The sequence below is a fragment of the Nicotiana tabacum genome, chromosome 15, assembly GCF_000715075.1.
Source record: "Nicotiana tabacum cultivar K326 chromosome 15, ASM71507v2, whole genome shotgun sequence".
NCBI classification, from domain to species: domain Eukaryota; kingdom Viridiplantae; phylum Streptophyta; class Magnoliopsida; order Solanales; family Solanaceae; genus Nicotiana; species Nicotiana tabacum.
Window position 1 is genome coordinate 13,552,548 of NC_134094.1, and position 19,017 is coordinate 13,571,564.

At 36.8% G+C, this 19,017-nt stretch overlaps 1 protein-coding gene and 1 pseudogene across 3 annotated transcripts; both read right to left on the bottom strand.

Moving 5' to 3' along the window:
• Window positions 1–6,418: 6,418 nt before the first annotated feature.
• On the bottom strand, window positions 6,419–9,626 carry LOC142169414 (putative late blight resistance protein homolog R1A-10; annotated as a pseudogene).
• Window positions 9,627–9,778: 152 nt separating this feature from the next.
• LOC107771206 (putative late blight resistance protein homolog R1A-10) lies at window positions 9,779–16,112 on the bottom strand. 3 transcript variants are annotated; one of them, XM_016590549.2, is made up of 3 exons: window positions 15,717–16,112; window positions 11,222–14,690; window positions 9,779–10,347 (listed from the first exon to the last, which is right to left on the bottom strand). In XM_016590549.2, exons 2-3 carry the CDS (start codon window positions 13,854–13,856, stop codon window positions 10,334–10,336), a joined length of 2,649 nt encoding a protein of 882 aa, XP_016446035.1. In that variant the 5' UTR covers window positions 13,857–14,690; window positions 15,717–16,112; the 3' UTR covers window positions 9,779–10,333. The 3 variants fall into 3 exon arrangements, with proteins under 3 accessions (XP_016446035.1, XP_016446036.1, XP_016446034.1); XM_016590550.2 differs by having other exon boundaries at window positions 15,688–16,112; XM_016590548.2 differs by lacking the exon at window positions 15,717–16,112 and having other exon boundaries at window positions 11,222–15,710.
• Window positions 16,113–19,017: the final 2,905 nt, after the last annotated feature.

The following is a 19,017-nucleotide window of genomic DNA, read 5'->3' on the forward strand; positions in this document are numbered from 1 at the left end:
TAAAAGTTAGTACCTCAAATAAAGCCGAAAGCAAAATCAAATCATTATTAATGCTAACAAAAAAAATTCAATTCAATAGAATGACAATAGTATTGGATATTTATTTCTTTAATTTTGTATTAGTTTAGATAGTAAAAATGCATAACTTAATTTTAATATTATTTAGTCATGTAATTAATACTTAGTAATTATTAGTCGTATTTATTTTAACATGACTTAGTACTTTTAGATTATAATTATTTTTATTAAGGCTTATTAATTAGCAATATTTATCTTATGCGATTTGTTGAGTATTTTAGTATAATCATGACTCATTTCACATTATTTTGTATTATTTTATTGGGTAACATCTTATATAGTTTTATCCTAATAGGACCTAAGAAATATTAGAGCACAAATTATAAATTTTATGCTATGAAGATTTTGTCGAGAAAAAACCCGAAAACCCCAAAAAACCCGAGAAAAATCGCGATTGAAAAACCCCACTTTTGTTGGTTTGGTTTGGTTTGGTTTATAGATTTAAAAATCCGAGACAATTGATTTGGTTTGGTAATTGAAAAATCCGAACCAACCTGGTCTATGTACACCCCTAGTGTGGATGTTACAGTATGTCCAGTAATACATTGAAGATACAAATTACATACTCTCAACATCCAAAATACATACAAACGACACACAAAATAGGGGTGATCTACTCTCAATCCCACTATTGCAGAGAGGGCAAAACTGTGGTACATCCATCTCCCATTATTGCAGAGAGGGCAACACATTTCCTCACAAGTTTACCTTAAAAACAGTTTGCTCAATAATCTTCTTCAACCTTTTCCACAACTTCCTCTACTGCTTCTCCATAATCTCCGTATTAATGTATCTGTCTGTACAATGGCCAAAACACATTTCCTCACAAGTTTACCTTAGAAATATTTAATAAAATGTGCAAAATCATTCTTATACACTCTTTTACTGAACCTATATATCATAACAAAAGTCCCTGACATGATAATAGACTTTACGAAATATTCAATTTCCTCTAGTTGAATTTGATGTTATAGTAGTTATGCACAAAAGAATTATATAATTTAACACAGTTCATCACAAGTCAAACATATAATGGATGTTGAAGATTCATTCAAATTACTTACCTCTAATTGTGTCAAAGGCATAAACTTTAAGCATGTCGCTTCCCAAACTCTCTAATTGCTCTTTCTGGATCTGCTCAGCAAAAGTCACAAGGGAAGGATGACATCCATGTAACTCAATTTGCTGTAGTGTCACACTATCTGTGAATCCTTGAGGAATCTCATTTAAGTACCTACAATTTCTAATAATTGCGCGGTCAAGGCATGGGAAATAATCATCAGCGGCTCTCCAGTAAACAAGATTCAACTCCTCAAGGAGCAGGAATTTTAGTTCAGGAAATCCCATCTCTGTTACTTCCCATGCTATTCTTAAACGAAAGGCTCCGTTCTTCAATTGAAGCACGTTGAGTTTGGGCAACATGCTAATGGTTGTCATTGTTGCGGAAGCCAAATGTATATAGTGTGAATGAGTCACAACTACTATACCAAAAATTATGACAACCACTAAATAATAAACAAGACAATAAGACAACAATAAAAGAACACCAGAATTTACGAGGTTCGGCCAATTTTGCCTACTTCCTCGGACACAATCAATATTTTATTCCACTCCAAAATTACAAGTGAAATAATACTAAAGAGAGAAGATACAAATGTCTTAAGAAGATAAAAAAAGGCAAATGAGAGGTGTATTTAAATCCTAAACGTTAGGCCTCCTTTTATAGGGTGAAATTCCAATTCAAAATTGTCATCCACCGATGTGGGACTTTTGGCAATTTCAACAAATCTCCACCTTGGCAAAATTACACATCTGCAATTTTCTCTCAATAACAAATTTTGGTTGTGTCTTCATCTTCAATCTTTAGTGTTCAGCAATGTTGATCAAATCCAAACAATGTTGAAACTTGACCGCAGTCACCACTTTTGTCAGCATATCAACAGGGTTCTCCGTAGTATGAATTTTCTTCACCGTGACTTCACCTTCTTCTATGATTTCTCGTACGAAATGATACCGAACATCAATGTGCTTCGTCCTTGCATGATAAACTTGGTTCTTCGCTAATTGAATAGCACTTTGACTATCACAAAAAATTGTAATATATTTTTGTTCAATACCAAGCTCCTTTAGCAACCCCTGAAGCCAAATTGCCTCCTTCACAACCTCTGTAATAGCCATGTACTCTGCCTCTATTGTAGACAAAGCAACTGTTGACTGCAAAGTAGACTTCCAACTAACTGGTGCCTTTGCAAAAGTAAACACATAACCAGTAGTTGACCTTCGTTTGTCCAGATCACCCGCAAAATCTGAGTCACAATATCCAACTACAGACCGATTGCCTTCCTGCTCAAAAACTAACCCAACATCTACAGTACTATGAATATACCGTAGAATCCATTTCACAGCTTGCCAATGCTCCTTTCCTGGATTATGCATATATCTGCTAATAACTCCAACGGCTTGTGAAATGTCAGGTCTCGTACAAACCATTGCATACATCAAGCTACCAACAACATTTGCGTATGGTACCCTTGACATATACTCCTGTTCAGTTTCATCCTTTGGCGACATAGTAGTACTTAGCTTAAAATGGGGAGCAAGTGGCGTACTAATTGGCTTAGCAATCTTATCTATGCCAAAACGCTGTAGTACTGTCTTCAAATATTCTTTTTGAGATAAATAGAATTTCTTTGAACGTCTATCTCTTATTATCTCCATGCCAAGAATTTTCTTTGCCTCACCCAGATCCTTCATCTCGAACTCCTCCATCAGTTGAATCTTCAACTTATCAATTTCTTCTGAATTCTTGGAAGTTATCAACATATCATCAACATATAGGAGAAGATATACAAAGGAACCATCATTAAGTTTGCGCAAATACACACAATGATCGTATTTGCTTCTCTTGTACCCTTGCCGCAACATAAACTTGTCAAATCGCTTGTACCATTGTCTAGAAGATTGTTTCAATCCGTACAATGATTTTTCAAGTTTGCATACCATATTTTCTTTTCCAGCAACTTTGAATCCTTCTGGCTGATTCATGTAGATTTCCTCCTCCAAGTTTCCATGTAAAAACGCAGTTTTTACATCCATCCGAACTAGTTCCAAATCCAACTGTGCTACCAAAGCCAACATAATTCTAATGGAGGAATGTTTTACAACTGGAGAAAATACTTCATTGTAATCAATTCCCTCCTTCTGAGCATATCCTTTGGCCACCAATCTTGCTTTGTAGCGAACATCTTCTTGGTTAGGAAATCCTTCTTTCTTTGCAAATACCCATTTGCACCCAATTGTTTTCTTTCCCTTCGGGAGATTGGCCAATTTCCATGTATGATTCTGATGAAGGGACTGCATTTCTTCATTCATGGCAATCCTCCACTTATCTTCTTCTGAACTTTGGATTGCGTCTTTATAAGTGATAGGAACACCATCAGCTACAATTGAGGTTGCACAAGCAACCGTCTCTATGAGACGAACAGGTTTCGTTATTGTCCTTTTTGGCCTGCTGGTTGCTATTGATTCAAGTTGTTGTCGAGGTTCCTGAGTTGGAATCTCCCTCTCTACTGGCTCTTCTTCCAGAGGGTAATCTTCATGAGTTTCCTCCTCTGCTTCTTGTGTAGGAAAAATAAATTTTCCCTCAAACTCCACCTGCTTTGATGCACCACCAGTTTGTTTGACATCTTCAACTGTCACCTTATCTGTTATGGCAGATTCATCAAAGGTAACATCTCTGCTGAATATAATATTCCTTGTCTCTGGACACGATAAGCGGTATCCTTTGACTCCAGAAGTAATCCCCATAAATATAGCCTTCTTTGCTCTCGAATCCAATTTTGACTCTTTCACATGATAGTATGCAATTGAGCCAAACACGTGCAAAGAGTCATAATCTACAGCAGGTTTTCCATACCATTTTTCAAATGGTGTCTTGCTATCAATAGCAGCAGATGGTAGATGATTAATGAGGTGGCATGCATATGTAACTGCCTCAGCCCAAAATTCTTTGCCCAAGCCAGAATTGGACAACATACACCGTACCTTCTCTAGTAAAGTCCGGTTCATACATTCTGCCACTCCATTCTGTTGTGGTGTATGTCTGACAGTGAAGTGTCGGACGATGCCATCATTTTCACAGACCTTATTGAAATGATCATTTTTGTATTCACCTCCATTGTCTGTATGAATACACTTGATCCTCCTGCATGTTTGATTCTCCACCATCGTCTTCCATTTGAGAAAAATTCCCAACACTTCATCTTTCCTCTTCATTGTATACACCCATACTCTTCGGGAAAAATCATCAACAAAGGTTACAAAATAGTGTTTCCCACCCAATGAAGGTGTTTTGGAAGAACCCCAAATATCAGAGTGTACATAATCCAAAATGCCTTTAGTAGTATGGATCGCTGTACCAAATTTAACCCTTGTCTGTTTCCCTTTGACACAATGCTCGCAAAACTCCAAGTTGCAAGTCTTTTCGCCTTTTAACAATCCTTGATTAGATAGAGCTTTCAAGGATTTCCCTCCAGCATGTCCCAAGCGCATGTGCTATAGCCTGGTTGCTTCTGCCTCTTTGTCATCACTGGATATCACTGTTGCTGTCCTAATAACTGTACTACCACGATAGCGGTACATGTTATTGTTCTTCCGATTGGCCTTCATTACCATTAGTGCACCGGAGCATATTCTCATCACTCCATTTTCTGCAATGATTTTGAACCCTTTTGATTCTAGGACTCCCACAGAGATGGGATTCTTCTTCAAACCCGGTACATATCGAACATCTGTTAATGTTCTGATCATTCCATCATGACTCCTTAATCTTATTGAACCAATGCTATATGAGGTAAGAGGGCTGTTATCCGCTGTGTGGATGACTCCATATTCTCCTTCTTGAAAATTCACGAACCAGTCCCTGTTGGGACACATATGATAGCTACAAGCCGAGTCCATCAACCATATGTCTGATGATGTTGATAACTCTGTTGTAACTAATGAGAAGTCTGAATCATCACAATCAGCTACATTTGAATCCATAATGGCCTTTCCATTGTTATTTCTGGCCTTATTCTTCAACTTCGGACAGTCTTTCTTCCAGTGCCCCTTTTCTCGACAAAAGGCACATTCATCTTTGCTGGGTCTAGATCTCGACTTGGATCTTCCCTTCTTAGTCCTCGTTTGATTTTGAGGACGACCCCTCACAATTAGTGCTTCTCCTTCTCCGCCCTTCTGTTTTTCTCCCTTTCTTTGTTCATAGTTGTACAGAGCCGAACAAACTTCTCTGAGAGAAATTTTGTCATTTCCATGGAGTAGAGTAGTTTCAAGGTGCTCGTACTCATTAGGAAGTGACCCCAACAACATCAAGGCCAAGTCACCATCATCAAAAGTTGCATCCATATTTTGCAAATCTGTGACCAACTTATTGAAACTGGTGATATGTTCATTCATTGTGATACCAGGAACATAGGTGAAGCGAAACAGTCTCTTCTTTATGTACAATTTATTTTGACTGTTTTTCTTCAAAAATTTATCCTCCAGTGCTTTCCATAATTTACTTGCAGAAGTTTCCTTTGTGTATGGATATTTCTGCTCTCTAGCAAGGTAGGATCGAATGGTACCGCAAGCAACACGATTGATAATTTTTCAATCTTCTTCTCTAATAACATCTGGCTTCTTTTCTTCAATGGCAAGATCTAGCCCTTGTTGAAAAAGAACATCTAGAACCTCGCCTTGCCACATTCCAAAATATCCTGACCCGTCAAAAATTTCTACCGCAAATTTCGCATTTGACATAATTCTTGTCATAAGCGAAGATGCCAACGATGACGTATTATTGACACTTGATGTAGATTCTTCTTGTTTATTGTCTTCCATTTTGACACAAATATTATTTAGTAGCTGACGACACAAATCAAGATTATTTCCTTTCTGGTGTGGAAGATCACACTAAGCTGCAACCACAGAGCATACTCAGACAGAACCTTGACTCAGTTACCAAGATAGATCCTTTCTGATGTGGAAGATCAGACTATGCTGCAACCACAGAGCATACTTAGACAGTACCTTGGCTCTGATACCAATTGTTGCGGAAGCCAAATGTATATAGTGTGAATGAGTCACAACTACTATACCAAAAATTATGACAACCACTAAATAATAAACAAGACAATAAGACAACAATAAAAGAACACCAGAATTTACGAGGTTCGGCCAATTTTGCCTACTTCCTCGGACACAATCAATATTTTATTCCACTCCAAAATTACAAGTGAAATAATACTAAAGAGAGAAGATACAAATGTCTTAAGAAGATTAAAAAAAGGCAAATGAGAGGTGTATTTAAATCCTAAACATTAGGCCTCCTTTTATAGGGTGAAATTCCCATTCAAAATTGTCATCCACCGATGTGGGACTTTTGACAATTTCAACAGTCATGTCCTTCCACATCAATCCAGTGTCGTTAAGTGTCAGCTTTTTGAGATTTGGTGGAAAGAATCCAGACGTGGAAGCCTTACGAAACTAGACATGTAAGATTTAATACTTAGCTCCTCGAGCTCATGTAAATATATTAGGTTATCTAGGTATCTGGACTTACCATCATATTCATCTTTTTTGCCAAAAATCCCCAATTTTTTCACTTTCTTAATCCCTTCAAATATTTCTTTTGTGCAACAAGAAGAACTCAACCCATAAACACTTTGCAAGTTTTCCAAAACCCGATACTTAACTTCATTTGCTGATGATACCTTTGGAGGAGAATTCAAATATATCTTCGAAGAGTGGAGATGTCTCAATTGAGACATTTCCCAAATTTCATTTGATAAATATATGGTATGGCATGTATTTGGAAAATATTGAGGGAAAACAAAGGTCTGTAAATTCCAAAGTTTAGAAATTGGTAGATCTTTAGGAATCGTACGAACTATCATAGCCAAATACCTTAAAGAAACTAGGTGTACTATTTCTCTAGGTAAATTGTCGAAGCCCACTTTTTCCAAGTCCAATACTCTAAGAAGTTTGAAATGGTTTAGTCTTAATGCAAGATAGTCTATGCTTATGGTGAAAGAAATATGAAGAGAACGCGTTTTGCTATGAGTAAGATCACCAAAACAAAAAGGAGAAGAAAAACCTCGCGTTGAGTGAAGTGACACCCACCGACGACCTTTAGGGAAAACAGTTCGGTGTCCTTTAGCAATTGAAGGATTAACAACGTACAAGAGATTCTCCTTTTCAGCTTCTCTCAAGCATAAATCATGGAGAAGATCATGAATCCTGCATGTCTTGGTTTTGCCATCCAAACTTCGCTTGCTAACAACAACTAGACTCTTATCGATAAGATCATGTAAAAGACTAGAGCCCAATTTCTCCAGCTCCTCGAGCCCCTTTAGCTCTAAGAGTCCTTCCGCAACCCATAATCTAATCAACTTTTTCACAGAAATCTCACTAGCTTTTGGGAAAACTCCGAAATACAGAGAGCACTCCTGAGCAACGCTCATAATCATCAAGGTTTACTAAAGAGCTAACACTTTGAGCTACTTCCCTCCACTCGTCCAGTGTCCTCTTGCTAGAGAGAGTCCCTGCAACCACAGAAATTATTAGTGGTAATCCTTGGCAATTTTCTATGACTACCCTTGCGACATTCTCAACTTCAGTTGGACAACCTTTTTTGCCAAATGCCTTTTGGCAAAATAAATGCCAACTTTCCTTTGGCTTCAGGAGACGCATTGGAAAAGGATCGTTAGGAAAACTAGCATATTGAGCAACATTCATGTCTCGAGTAGTCAACAGTATACGACTTCTGTTACTATTATCTGGAAACCATAGTTAAATCTCATCCCAGGCTTCCGTGCTCCATATATCATCCACAACAATCAAATACCTCCTACCCTTTAAGCTTTTTTGCAAGCGATCTGCAAGTGCATCATCAATTTTCTGCAAGCCATCTTCTAATTCTCCATCGCTCTTCTGCAAGCGATTTGGTTGTTCTCCATTGCTTTACTTATCAGCCTCTTTATCCACCCCAATAGCATCTTGAAGGAGGGATAGAAGCATCTTTCTTATACTGTAGTCCTTGGACACAACAATCCATCCACAACATCAAAGAAGCTCACAATTGAGGGATCAGAAAATAATCTTTTGGCAAAGGTTGACTTACCAATGCCGCCCATCCCAAAAATAGAGATGACTTCCAGTTGAGATGAGTGTCCCCTAAGTTGACCCAGCATGTGCTCTTGTTCAATGTTGTACCCCACCGTTTCGTTCTCGAGGGTTGAAGCATGTGATTGTGATTAAGTAGAAGTGCCAAGCGAACAATTTCCAGCTCGCTTATTATTCTCCCTCAGCTTCATGAGCTCTCTGTTCACAGACACAATGTCTTCCATTGTTCTATTTTCTCCACAAAAGAAAAAAAGGGTGTTCACACACCATTTTCTTTTATTTTAATAATTATTCTAAAGCACAACTTGTGGATTCGCTGGCAAATTTCACACGGGGGATAAAACAGTTATGCAACTCAATGAAGCGTAGTTTGGTACTATCTACAAATTCCTTAGCAATCTTTTCTATATAACCCAAGACACCTTTCCTCAGCAGTTTACCTTATAACCCATTTGCTCAATCTTCCTTTGAATCTTCTTCAACCTTTTCCATAACTTCCTCTGCTGCTTCCCCATAATCTTCATCAGACTCTATCTCTGTAGAATGGAATGGCCATAAAAGTGACTCGTCAGTAAACTTTTAGTGAAAAAGAGTTAGAGTTGGAAGCTCAGAATAACACATACTCAAACACTAAAAGGATTAAACATATCTAAATTCAACCAGACGACAATTGTTCAAAACGTTCCCCTGATTATCATAGATGTAGGTTATCGAATGAGTTTCATTCTTGGCATGAACAGATAAATAGTACGTAAATAAATAAAATAAGTTCAGAAGAAATATTTAATAATACGTGCAGTAATTCTATACTGAACCTTTATATCATAACAAAAGGCCCTAACATGATAATCACATGTACCAGATGTTACGAACTATTCAATTTTCCTTATCTTGTTGAATCCCACGATATAGTAGTTATGCACAAAAGAATCGTATGATTTAACACAGTTCATCAGAAGTCAAACATCTAATGGATGTTTCATTCAGATTACTTACCTCTAATTGTGTCAAAGGCATAAACTTTAAGCATGTCGCTTCCTGAATTCTCCAATTGCTCTTTCTGGATCTGCGCAGCAAAAGTCACAAGGGAAGGAATACATCCATGTAACTCAATTTGCTGTAGTGTCACACTATCTGCGAATCCTTGAGGAATCTCTTTTAAGTACCTGCAATTTCTGATAATTACGCGCTCAAGGCATGGGAAATAATCATCAGCGGCACTCCAGTAAACAAGACTCAACTCCTCAAGGAGCAAGAATTTAAGTTCAGAAATCCCATCTCTGTTACTTCCCAGAATATTCTTAAACGAAAGGCTTCTTTCTTCAATTGGAGCACGTTGAGTTTGGGCAACAAGCTAATGGTTGCCATGTCCTTCCACAATCATTTATTGCGGGAAAATAGAAGATTTGTCCAATTAGATCTCTGCTTATAGTTCAAGTCAATGCTGAAATGAAAACAATGACCTAACATTTCTAAGGTAGAGAGAGATAGCAGAATATTTAGAAATAACGTCCTTTAAGCAATGTGTGCAATAATCTTCAAATAACCCTTCAGACAGGCCAAATTAGAATATAATATCCGAGACCAGCATTACAGAGTAATATAAAGGGGCGGATGTAGTTAAGAACTTAATGTTTCATCCGAACCCAGTATCTTTGGTCGAAATTAAAAATCCAGAAAAAAATTACAAATAATAGAGTTCGAATCCATTAAAACAAATGGGTTGTGGTAGAATACCGAACTCGAACCCATAATGCTCAAATCCTGGATACGCCTATGGAATAATACCACACATAATGCTAGCCTTTTGTTCTCTGGAGAAGTTTTGATGATCAAATCAACCCCAGTTGACTAGAAACAAGAACAGGAAAAAAGAAAAAACAAGACTTATAACAAGCAAGTTTCACAAGTGGTGTCATCTCTTTTTTCTCGTCGGATTTGTTGGCAAAATTCACACGGAAGAGACGACACAACGAGCTGCAGTTTGGTGCTATCTGCAAATTCCTTAGAAATCCCTTTTTGAAAAACCAACACATCTTTTTCTCGCTGGATTTGTTGGCAAAACTCATTTACTCATTTCCTCTGCATCTTCCTAAGAAGCTCTCCCTGTACAGTGGCCATTACAAGTGAATCTTCAGTAAGTGTAAAGTGAAGGGTTAGAGATTATCAGAGTCAGAAACTCAATATAATACATATTCACATACATTCAGACCTCTCTATAACAGCATCACTATATAACAGCTATTCATTATAAAAGCCAAGTTTTTTATGGAACCAATTTTCATGTTATGTTATAATTTATGTTCTCTATAATAGCATTTCGCTATAACATCCAAAACAATTAGGAACAAATGAGGTTGTTATATATATATATATATATATATATATATATATATATATATATATATATATATATATATATATATATATTGTTTTTTGATAAGGAGACTGTTATATAGAGGTTTGACTACACTTCTAAAAAGATTTAACATATTTAACTTCAACAGACGACAATTGTTCAAAATGTTCCCCTGATTTTCCTAGATATAGGTGACCAATTTTTTTTTCTTTTTTCTTTGCAACAATTCAAGTGCCATCAATTTCAATTTAGTCCTTGCTGTCCCAGTTTTGAACTAAACAATGCACAATGTATTCTAAAACACATGTAGTTTAATGCTAAGTTACAGTTGAGAAAAGCAGTTGAAAAATGAATAAAATAAAAATGGACTATGACATTTCTATTTTAATGGAAAGGTGCAATGCTTAAACTTTTTACATTGAAAGAACAAATACTTCGACCAGAGTATTTGATTGTTTTCGGAGATTAATGTTGATGTACAAGACATTTGACCCCTCAAAAATTACTTCCTGTATAGTTCATCCTCTTCCTTATACACCCATTCACTGAAACTACATATAAAAAAAAAGGTCAATCACATATAATGGATGTTGAAGAGCCATTCCAGATTGTTCTACTTACCTCGAATTGTGTCGAAGGAATAAACTTTAAGCATGTTGTTCCCCAAACTCTCGTGATTTTCTTGGATTTGCTCAGCAAAAGTCACAAGGGAAGAAGTACATCGATGTAACTGAATTTGCTGCAGTGTCAAACTATCTGCAAATCCTTCAGGAATCTCTTTTAACGTACGACAGTTTCTGATAACTATGTGCTCAAGGCATGGGAAATAATCATCAGCGGCTCTCCAGTAATCAAGATCCAACCACTCAAGGAGCAAGAACTTCAATTCAAGAAATCCCATCTCTGTTACTTCCCAGACTGTATCTACGGGATAACTAATTACAAAGGCATCAGCCTTCAACTGGAGCACCTCAAGTTTGGGCAACTTGCTAATGATCGTCATGTCCTTCCACAGTAGAAAAGTTTTGCGGAGTGTCAGCTTCTTGAGATTAGGTGGGAAAGAACTTGCGAATGGAAGACTAAGAAGTACATCATATCTGGTAAGGATGTATGATGCGATTTTTAGTTCCTCAAGCTCGTGTAAATATATTAGATTATCTAAGCATATAGGCTCATAATCAAATTCGTCTTCAGTGCCAGAAATACCCAATTTTCTCACATTTTTAATCCCTTCAAATATTTCTTTTGTGCAACAACAAGGACTCAACCCAGAAACACTTTGTAAGTTTTCCAAAACGCGGTACTTAACTTCATTAGCTGATACCTTTGGAGGAGAATATAGAGACATCCTTGTAGAGTGAAGATGCCTCAATTGAGACATTTCCCAAATTCCATTTGGTAAATGCACAAGATCGATTTGTGGAAGACTTATGGAAAAAATAAAAGTTTGTAAATTCCAAAGATTGGAAATTGATTGATGTTCAGAAGTCTCAAAATTAACCACCACAGCCAAATATCTCAAAGAAGCTAGGTGTACTACTCCAATAGGGAATGAAACTAATCTTATTGTCACCAAGTCCAGTACTCTAAGAAGTTTAAAATGGAATAGTTTAATAGATAATTGATGTCGCACCAGATCAGTGGGATGAAAATGAATAGAACGTATTTTGCTATGAGTAAGATTTTCCAAAAGCGCATAAGAATCATAACCTCGCTCTGGATTAACTGACACCCATCGGCCTTGAGAGGAAACCCTTCTAGATCCTAGGTATGCAACATACAAAAGATTCTCGCTTTCACCTTCTCTCAAGCATAAATCATGGAGAAGATCATGAATCCTACATGTCTTGATCTTGTCATCCAAATTTTTCTTGCTAACAACAACCAGACTTTTATCAATAAGATCATGTAAAATATTAGTAGCTACTTGTTCCAATCCTTCAGACCCCTTTAGCTCTAAGAGACCTTCGGCAATCCATAATCTAGTCAATTTCTTCACAGAAATCTCACTAGCTTTTGGAAAAACTCCAAAATAAAGAAAGCAAGCTTTCAAATAAGAAGGAAGATGATTGTAGCTCAAACGAAGCACTCTTGAGCAATACTGATAATCATCAAGATCTACTGATGAGATCACACTTTGAGCTACTTTGATCCACTCATCCATTGTTTTCTTGCTAGAGAGAGTCCCTGCAACCACAGAAATCATTAGTGGTAATCCTTTGCAATTACTTACAACTTCCTTCGCGACATTCTCAAATTCAGTTGGACAATCGTTTTTGCCAAACACCTTTTGGCAAAACAAATGCCAACTTTCCTTTGGCTCTAGGAAACGCATTGGAAACAGATCCTTAGGAGAGCTAGCATATTGAGCAACCTTCATGTCTCGAGTAGTCAACAATATCCGACTTCTATTATTGTTTTCTGGAAAACATAATCTAACATCATCCCAGGCTTCCCTACTCCATATATCATCCACAACAATCAAATACCTTCTACCCTTTAAACTTTTTTGCAAGCGATCTGCTAGCTCTCCATCGCTTTTCTCATCAAGCTCTTTGGCCACCCCAACAGTGTCTTGAAGGAGGGTTAGAAGCATCTTTCTTAAACTGTAGTTCTTGGACACAGTAATCCATCCACGAACATCAAAGAAGCTCAAAATTGAGGGATCAGAAAACATCTTACTGGCAAAAGTTGACTTACCTATGCCGCCCATCCCAACAATAGAAATGACTTCCAGTTGAGATGCGTGTCTGGTAAGTTGACTCCGCATGCGCTCTTGTTCAATGTTGTACCCAACCATATCGTTCACGAGGGTTGAAACATGCAATCGTGGTGAACTAGAACCACTGATTGAATGATTTACAGCTTGCAAGTTGTTATTCTTCATCTGTTTGATGAGCTTTTCCTTGATCGAATCAACAGCACATATAGCTTGTAGCAAGATCTTATAAAGTCTCTCATGGGACTTTGATGGAAGGTGGAAGACTCGCTGCAACATCTTAAGAAGCGTCTTCTGAGACTCTCTTTGAATGTGTGATTCGACTTTTTCCTCTACTTTATTTGCTAGATCTTTGACCTTTTTCTGCAAATCCTTCATTGGTTCATCATCAGAATTGTCCAGAAACTCTAGCAGAGAGCCAACCTTCTTGTGGAGTAATTCCAAAAGTAATTTATGACCCTGCTGAATGTCTAAGCGGGATTGTGGAAGCTGCTGCATTATTCCCATCAGAGAAGTAACAGCAGCATGAGCAGCCATATCTATTTCTAGTTATGCAAAGAACCTTCAGATGACAAGAGTGGGTTGCTCTAGTGGTAAGCACCCTCCATTTCCAACCAAGAGGTTGTGAGTTCGAGTCACCCCAAGAGCAAGATGGGGAGTTCTTGGAGGGAAGGAGCCGAGGGTCTATCGTATATCAAAGGGTGGTCATTTGCTAAATACTTGTTGAAAATTTCACTGAAGTTTCCTACAGAACTTAGCTAATTGCAATTTAAATATTGTAGTTGTCTTCCACTACTGATTTAGAATATGTCAAGTCAACTACGCCTTCATAATTGGTAGCTGAAAAATCAACTAGTGTGTTCATACCCTGTAATAACCATTTGGTTTGGTCTCAGGAAGATGACTATGTCGCCTTTTCGTCACCATTAAGAGATCATCACTGACTGAAGAGAAGATGACTATGTCACCATTTAGGTCCAGATAAATATTGTGGGCTAATATAATTAAATTAATTATTTAACAAAAATATGAACTCAACATACAAGCAATCATCACATGGCAGGAACTATTCACATCTTCAATCAAGTCTCTTCAAAATGCGATGACTCGATTCAGAATTCAAAGAAATTTAATTCTATGGCAAAGAGCCAAATTCGTCATCAGGATTGTCAAGAAACTCTAGCAGAGAGCCAAACTTCTCGTACAGTGATTTCAAATGTTCTTTATGACCCTCCTGCAAGTCTAAGTTGGATTGTGAAAGCTGATATATTGTTCCTATCAGCGAAGTTACAACATCATAATCAATCACCTCTGTTTGTACTTCTGCAAAGAACCTTCAGAGATCTATGCAAGATCTGTGAATAAATCAATCTGCAGAAAGTTGACACACAAAAATGATAGACAAACTATTAAGTATATCATAATCAACCATCTCTGTTAGAATGATTTTAAAGATGACAATTTAAATTAAGTTTCTATACTAACTCAAAACTCTATGATTGACATGAACATGTAGAATAATTCAATGACTTCCGGATTCAATTAAAGACAGAAGTGCAAACACAGAAGATGCTCAGCAGTAAGCCAAGGAAGGAAGGACGAAGACCCAGTCAAGACACAGGAAAAGGATGAAATCAAAGACGAGGTGATTGGCTCTGCGGAGATTCGGCTTATTAAAAAGTAAACGCACGAACAAGCCAAGGGGATTCAACATCTACTATTTATACCATAAAAAACTAATTTTGACCTTACATATATAGTATAATTTTTCGGCGTAAGGGGATTCAGATGAACCCCTTCCACCACCCTAGCTCCACCCTTGATTGGCTGATAATTGTGGGAAATTGGATCAAGGCAAGACATTAATCAGCAATAGGAAAGGAAACTGAAGATTGATAAATAGCAGGAGTATTACTAATTATCACTGTTAATATAGGCGGCCTTAGTTTTTAAGCAATTGTTAAAAGCTGAAGACTCGAGAATCTTACCTACTGACTAAGAATACCAAATATGAAGCTATCTGCAATAATCATTGGCACATTGTTGGACATAGGAAAGAGGATAACAAAAGAAACAAAAAGTCAAGTAATTCCGTTCGCAGACGGCATACAAGAATAACAGAATTAACAAGCATGTGAGCTTAGTACCAAATTATAGCATTAATCAAGAGGCGTCTAAGAGCTAATTGGATATAGGTTTTTTTTTTAGTTACAACTCATAATCTCGACTGCACATTATTATTTTTTCAATTCTAGATTAGCTGAAAAATCAACTAACAAGTTAATTAAGCTGTATTTGTTAAATGTAAACACAAAGTCATAGATTCCTCAAGCTAGAAAACTTATATGAACCAGACAAGATGGCATACCAAATTAGGAAATATGCTTAGAAAATTACCCAATTTAGCAAATTTAATAAGCGGGCTATTTTTCAAATATTTTGCAAACACTGGTTATATTTCTTCCCTCATCCCTTTCATCACAAAACCGTACATCCCTCTCAACTGTGGCTTTAAAGGTTGTGTTGCCTTCAAGGGTCGTAGGTGGTGGTTCTTGCGGCTGAGGTGGGTGGTAGAGTGGTGGTTCGCCAAATTTGTTGACTGGATTTCTCAAATGATTTGCCGCTGAGAATGGTGGTGATATTCATCCGGTTGTGGTGGTTCTAAAACCAAAGCACCTTTCCTCACAAGTCTACCCTTAAAACTAATTCGCGCTGCTTCTTCGTAATGTAACCTTTAAAGTAATTGTAAAGTGAAAAGAGAGAGATTATTAGACTTGGAATAGAGCGGTCAAATTTGGCCCAAGCTCAAATGAACCGTCCAAAGTTATTGAGTTGCTTATTTATTGAACTCAGTTCATCTTGATCCAACTTATCTCAACATATTTAAAGTTGGGCTAATTTTTTACCCAAATTGATCCATGAATAGCTTTGTCAAACTATCTTAAAAATATTTATTTTTGTTTGATATGTTACATATGACACCTAACAAAAGAAAAAAAAAGTCTTATTTAGTAATTATATAATTTATAAGAAAACAATACATATTAAGTAAAGTTTGATAAGAATTGAGCGGGTTGGGCTATAATTTAATTTTAGTTTATCTTGACCCAACCCATCTTAGCCCAAGTAACTTTTGACCCACCCAATTATTGACTCAACCCATTTTGATTCGCCTAAGTTGAGCTTGTTCAATTGAAGCTAATGTTATGTTGGGTATTTAAGGTTAAATATAACTTAAAAGAGGGTGAATGAGAAATGGAGGGAAATTGAAAATATTTGAGTTTCTCTCCTTGACAAAGGGACATTGTCCCATATTGGAAGAGGAAAAGGTTTTAATGGGTATATATACAATTACACTTCTTCCAGCTCTTAAAGAGTTAAGAAAAAGGCAAGCCTCGCGCCGTCGTCGTCGTCGCTCGGCTTCGGATTTGAAGATTAATTTTTTGGACCAAATTTATTTGTTAATAATAAATATTAACAGAAATGTTATTAAATATTCATTTTTTTAAACAAAAAATTAATATTAAATCCAACGGAATAATATATGCCCTTTGTTTTTTGTAAAAGCCATTTAATTTATGATCGTTTTACACAAACAGCCCTTCTGAAAAGTTGCACCTCTTCAGTTTGAGCTCAACATTGGCTATAAATACCAGTCCATTCTCTCAGATTTTCAATACGAATTTCTGACTTCTCCTCCTTTCTTCTGTATTGCTTTAACTACAAACAAGTAAGTGTGATTTTCTACCGATCTTTGTGTTCGCTGAAACACATTGGTGTTTGAAGTATCGCTACACCAGTGTGTAATTCGTTCTATCCTGGGAGAAAATAATCCACAACCTTGGGTACTAGGAGGGGATTAAATTTCTTAAGGAAACAATGTGAATTCAGTGGGCTCAGATTAAATTCTGTTTCTTTTACATTTCTGTTTATATGTTATTTTATCTTCTGCAGAATTATTTTACAAATACAAAATAATAACAAGCTTAAGGAATTTAATATTTTCTGTATTTGTGTTATACTCATGTTTCTGGAGACTAAAACCTGTGTAGTTTTCTACTCCATTGGAGATTAAAATCTACGTGATTTTAACGTTTGTTTGTGTCATTCTTTTATAGAAATAACGAATGACAACGGGAACAAGACTGTTCCTGTGGTGACTGCCAATGCATCGACAAGCCGAACAACACCGGCATTGGCACCGGCAGAAAAATCCAAAAAATTTTCCGAGATTGATTTCAAGTGGTGGGCAGCAGAAGATGTTCTTCTACTTGACGACTTTAAGTTTGCAGAAGTTCATTAAGGAAGATGTTCTTGTTCTGCCCGATGAAACTCCAGAAATTGAACGCTTTCTCGTGACCGTGTCGGGGAATCATTCTGATTTCTATGCAAGAATTATATTCTTAGCGGACTAAAGGACGATCTATATAATGTCTATAGTAATATGGAGACGTCAATACAACTGTGGATAGCGCTTGAAAGAAATTCGTTGCAGCTAAATTTTTAGACTATAAAATGGTAGATAGCAAGTCTGTTATTACCCAAGTCCAGGAATTGCAAGTGATTATTCACGATCTCCTTGCTGAAGGTATAAGTCAAATTAATACTAATGTTGAAAGTATTAATTATATTGTTTCTACTAACAGAATTTTCATTGAAGGTCTTGTCATCAATAAAGCATTCCAAGTTGCAGCAATGACTGAGAAGTTGCCTCCTTTGTGGAAGGACTTCAAAAACTACTTGAAACACAAACACAAGGAGATGTCCTTGAAGATCTCATTATTCGGTTGAAAATCGAAGAGGACAACAAAGCTACTGAAAAGAAAGACCGTGGAAACTCAACAATAATGGGAGAAAACATTGTTGAGGATAGAAAGAGGAAGAAGGCTTATGGACCGAAAAGCAACCCAAGCAAGAAGCGGTTCAACGGAAATTGCTATAACTGTGAAAAAGCTGGACACAGATCTGCAGATTGTCGTGCTCCAAAGAAAGACAAGAAAAAGGGTCAAGCAAACATGGTTGAAAAGCACGAAGATATCGATGACTTGTGTGCTATGCTTTCTGAATGCAACCTGGTGGGAAATCCTAAGGAGTGGTGGATTGATTCTGGAGCCACTCGCCATGTTTTTGTTGTTAGAGAAGCGTTTGCTACATATGCTCTTGTTGAACCCGAAGAGACGCTTTCTATGGAAAATTCTGCAACGGCCAAAATTGAAGGACGTGGGAAGATATTTATGAAAATGACTTCTGGTAAGGTGGTGACTTTGAACAATGTCCTTCATGTTCCCGAGATTAGAAATAACTTAGTCTCTACTGGACTTCTTGTTAAGAACGGGTTTAAGTATGTTTTTTTATCTGATAAGGTTGTAATAAGTAAGAATGAGATGTTTGTAGGGAAAGGTTACCTCACCGAGGGCCTTCAAGCTGAATGTAATGGTTGTTGAGAATAATAATAAAATTTCAGCTTCTTCCTACTTACTTGAGTCAAATGAATTATGGCATATACGTTTGGGTCATGTCAATTATAAAACCTTGCGGAAAATAATTAATTTGGAAGTATTGCCTATGTTTGAATGCGACAAATCAAAATGTCAAATATGTGTGGAATCTAAGTATATTAAACATCCTTATAAGTCAGTTGAAAGGAATTCAAATCCTTTAGACTTAATTCACACAGATATTTGCGACATAAAGTCAA

Coding starts and splice junctions, on each gene's coding strand:
- LOC107771206 (XM_016590549.2), bottom strand. CDS start 13,856: ATGGCTGCTCATGCTGCTGTTACTTCTCTGATGGGAATAATGCAGCAG.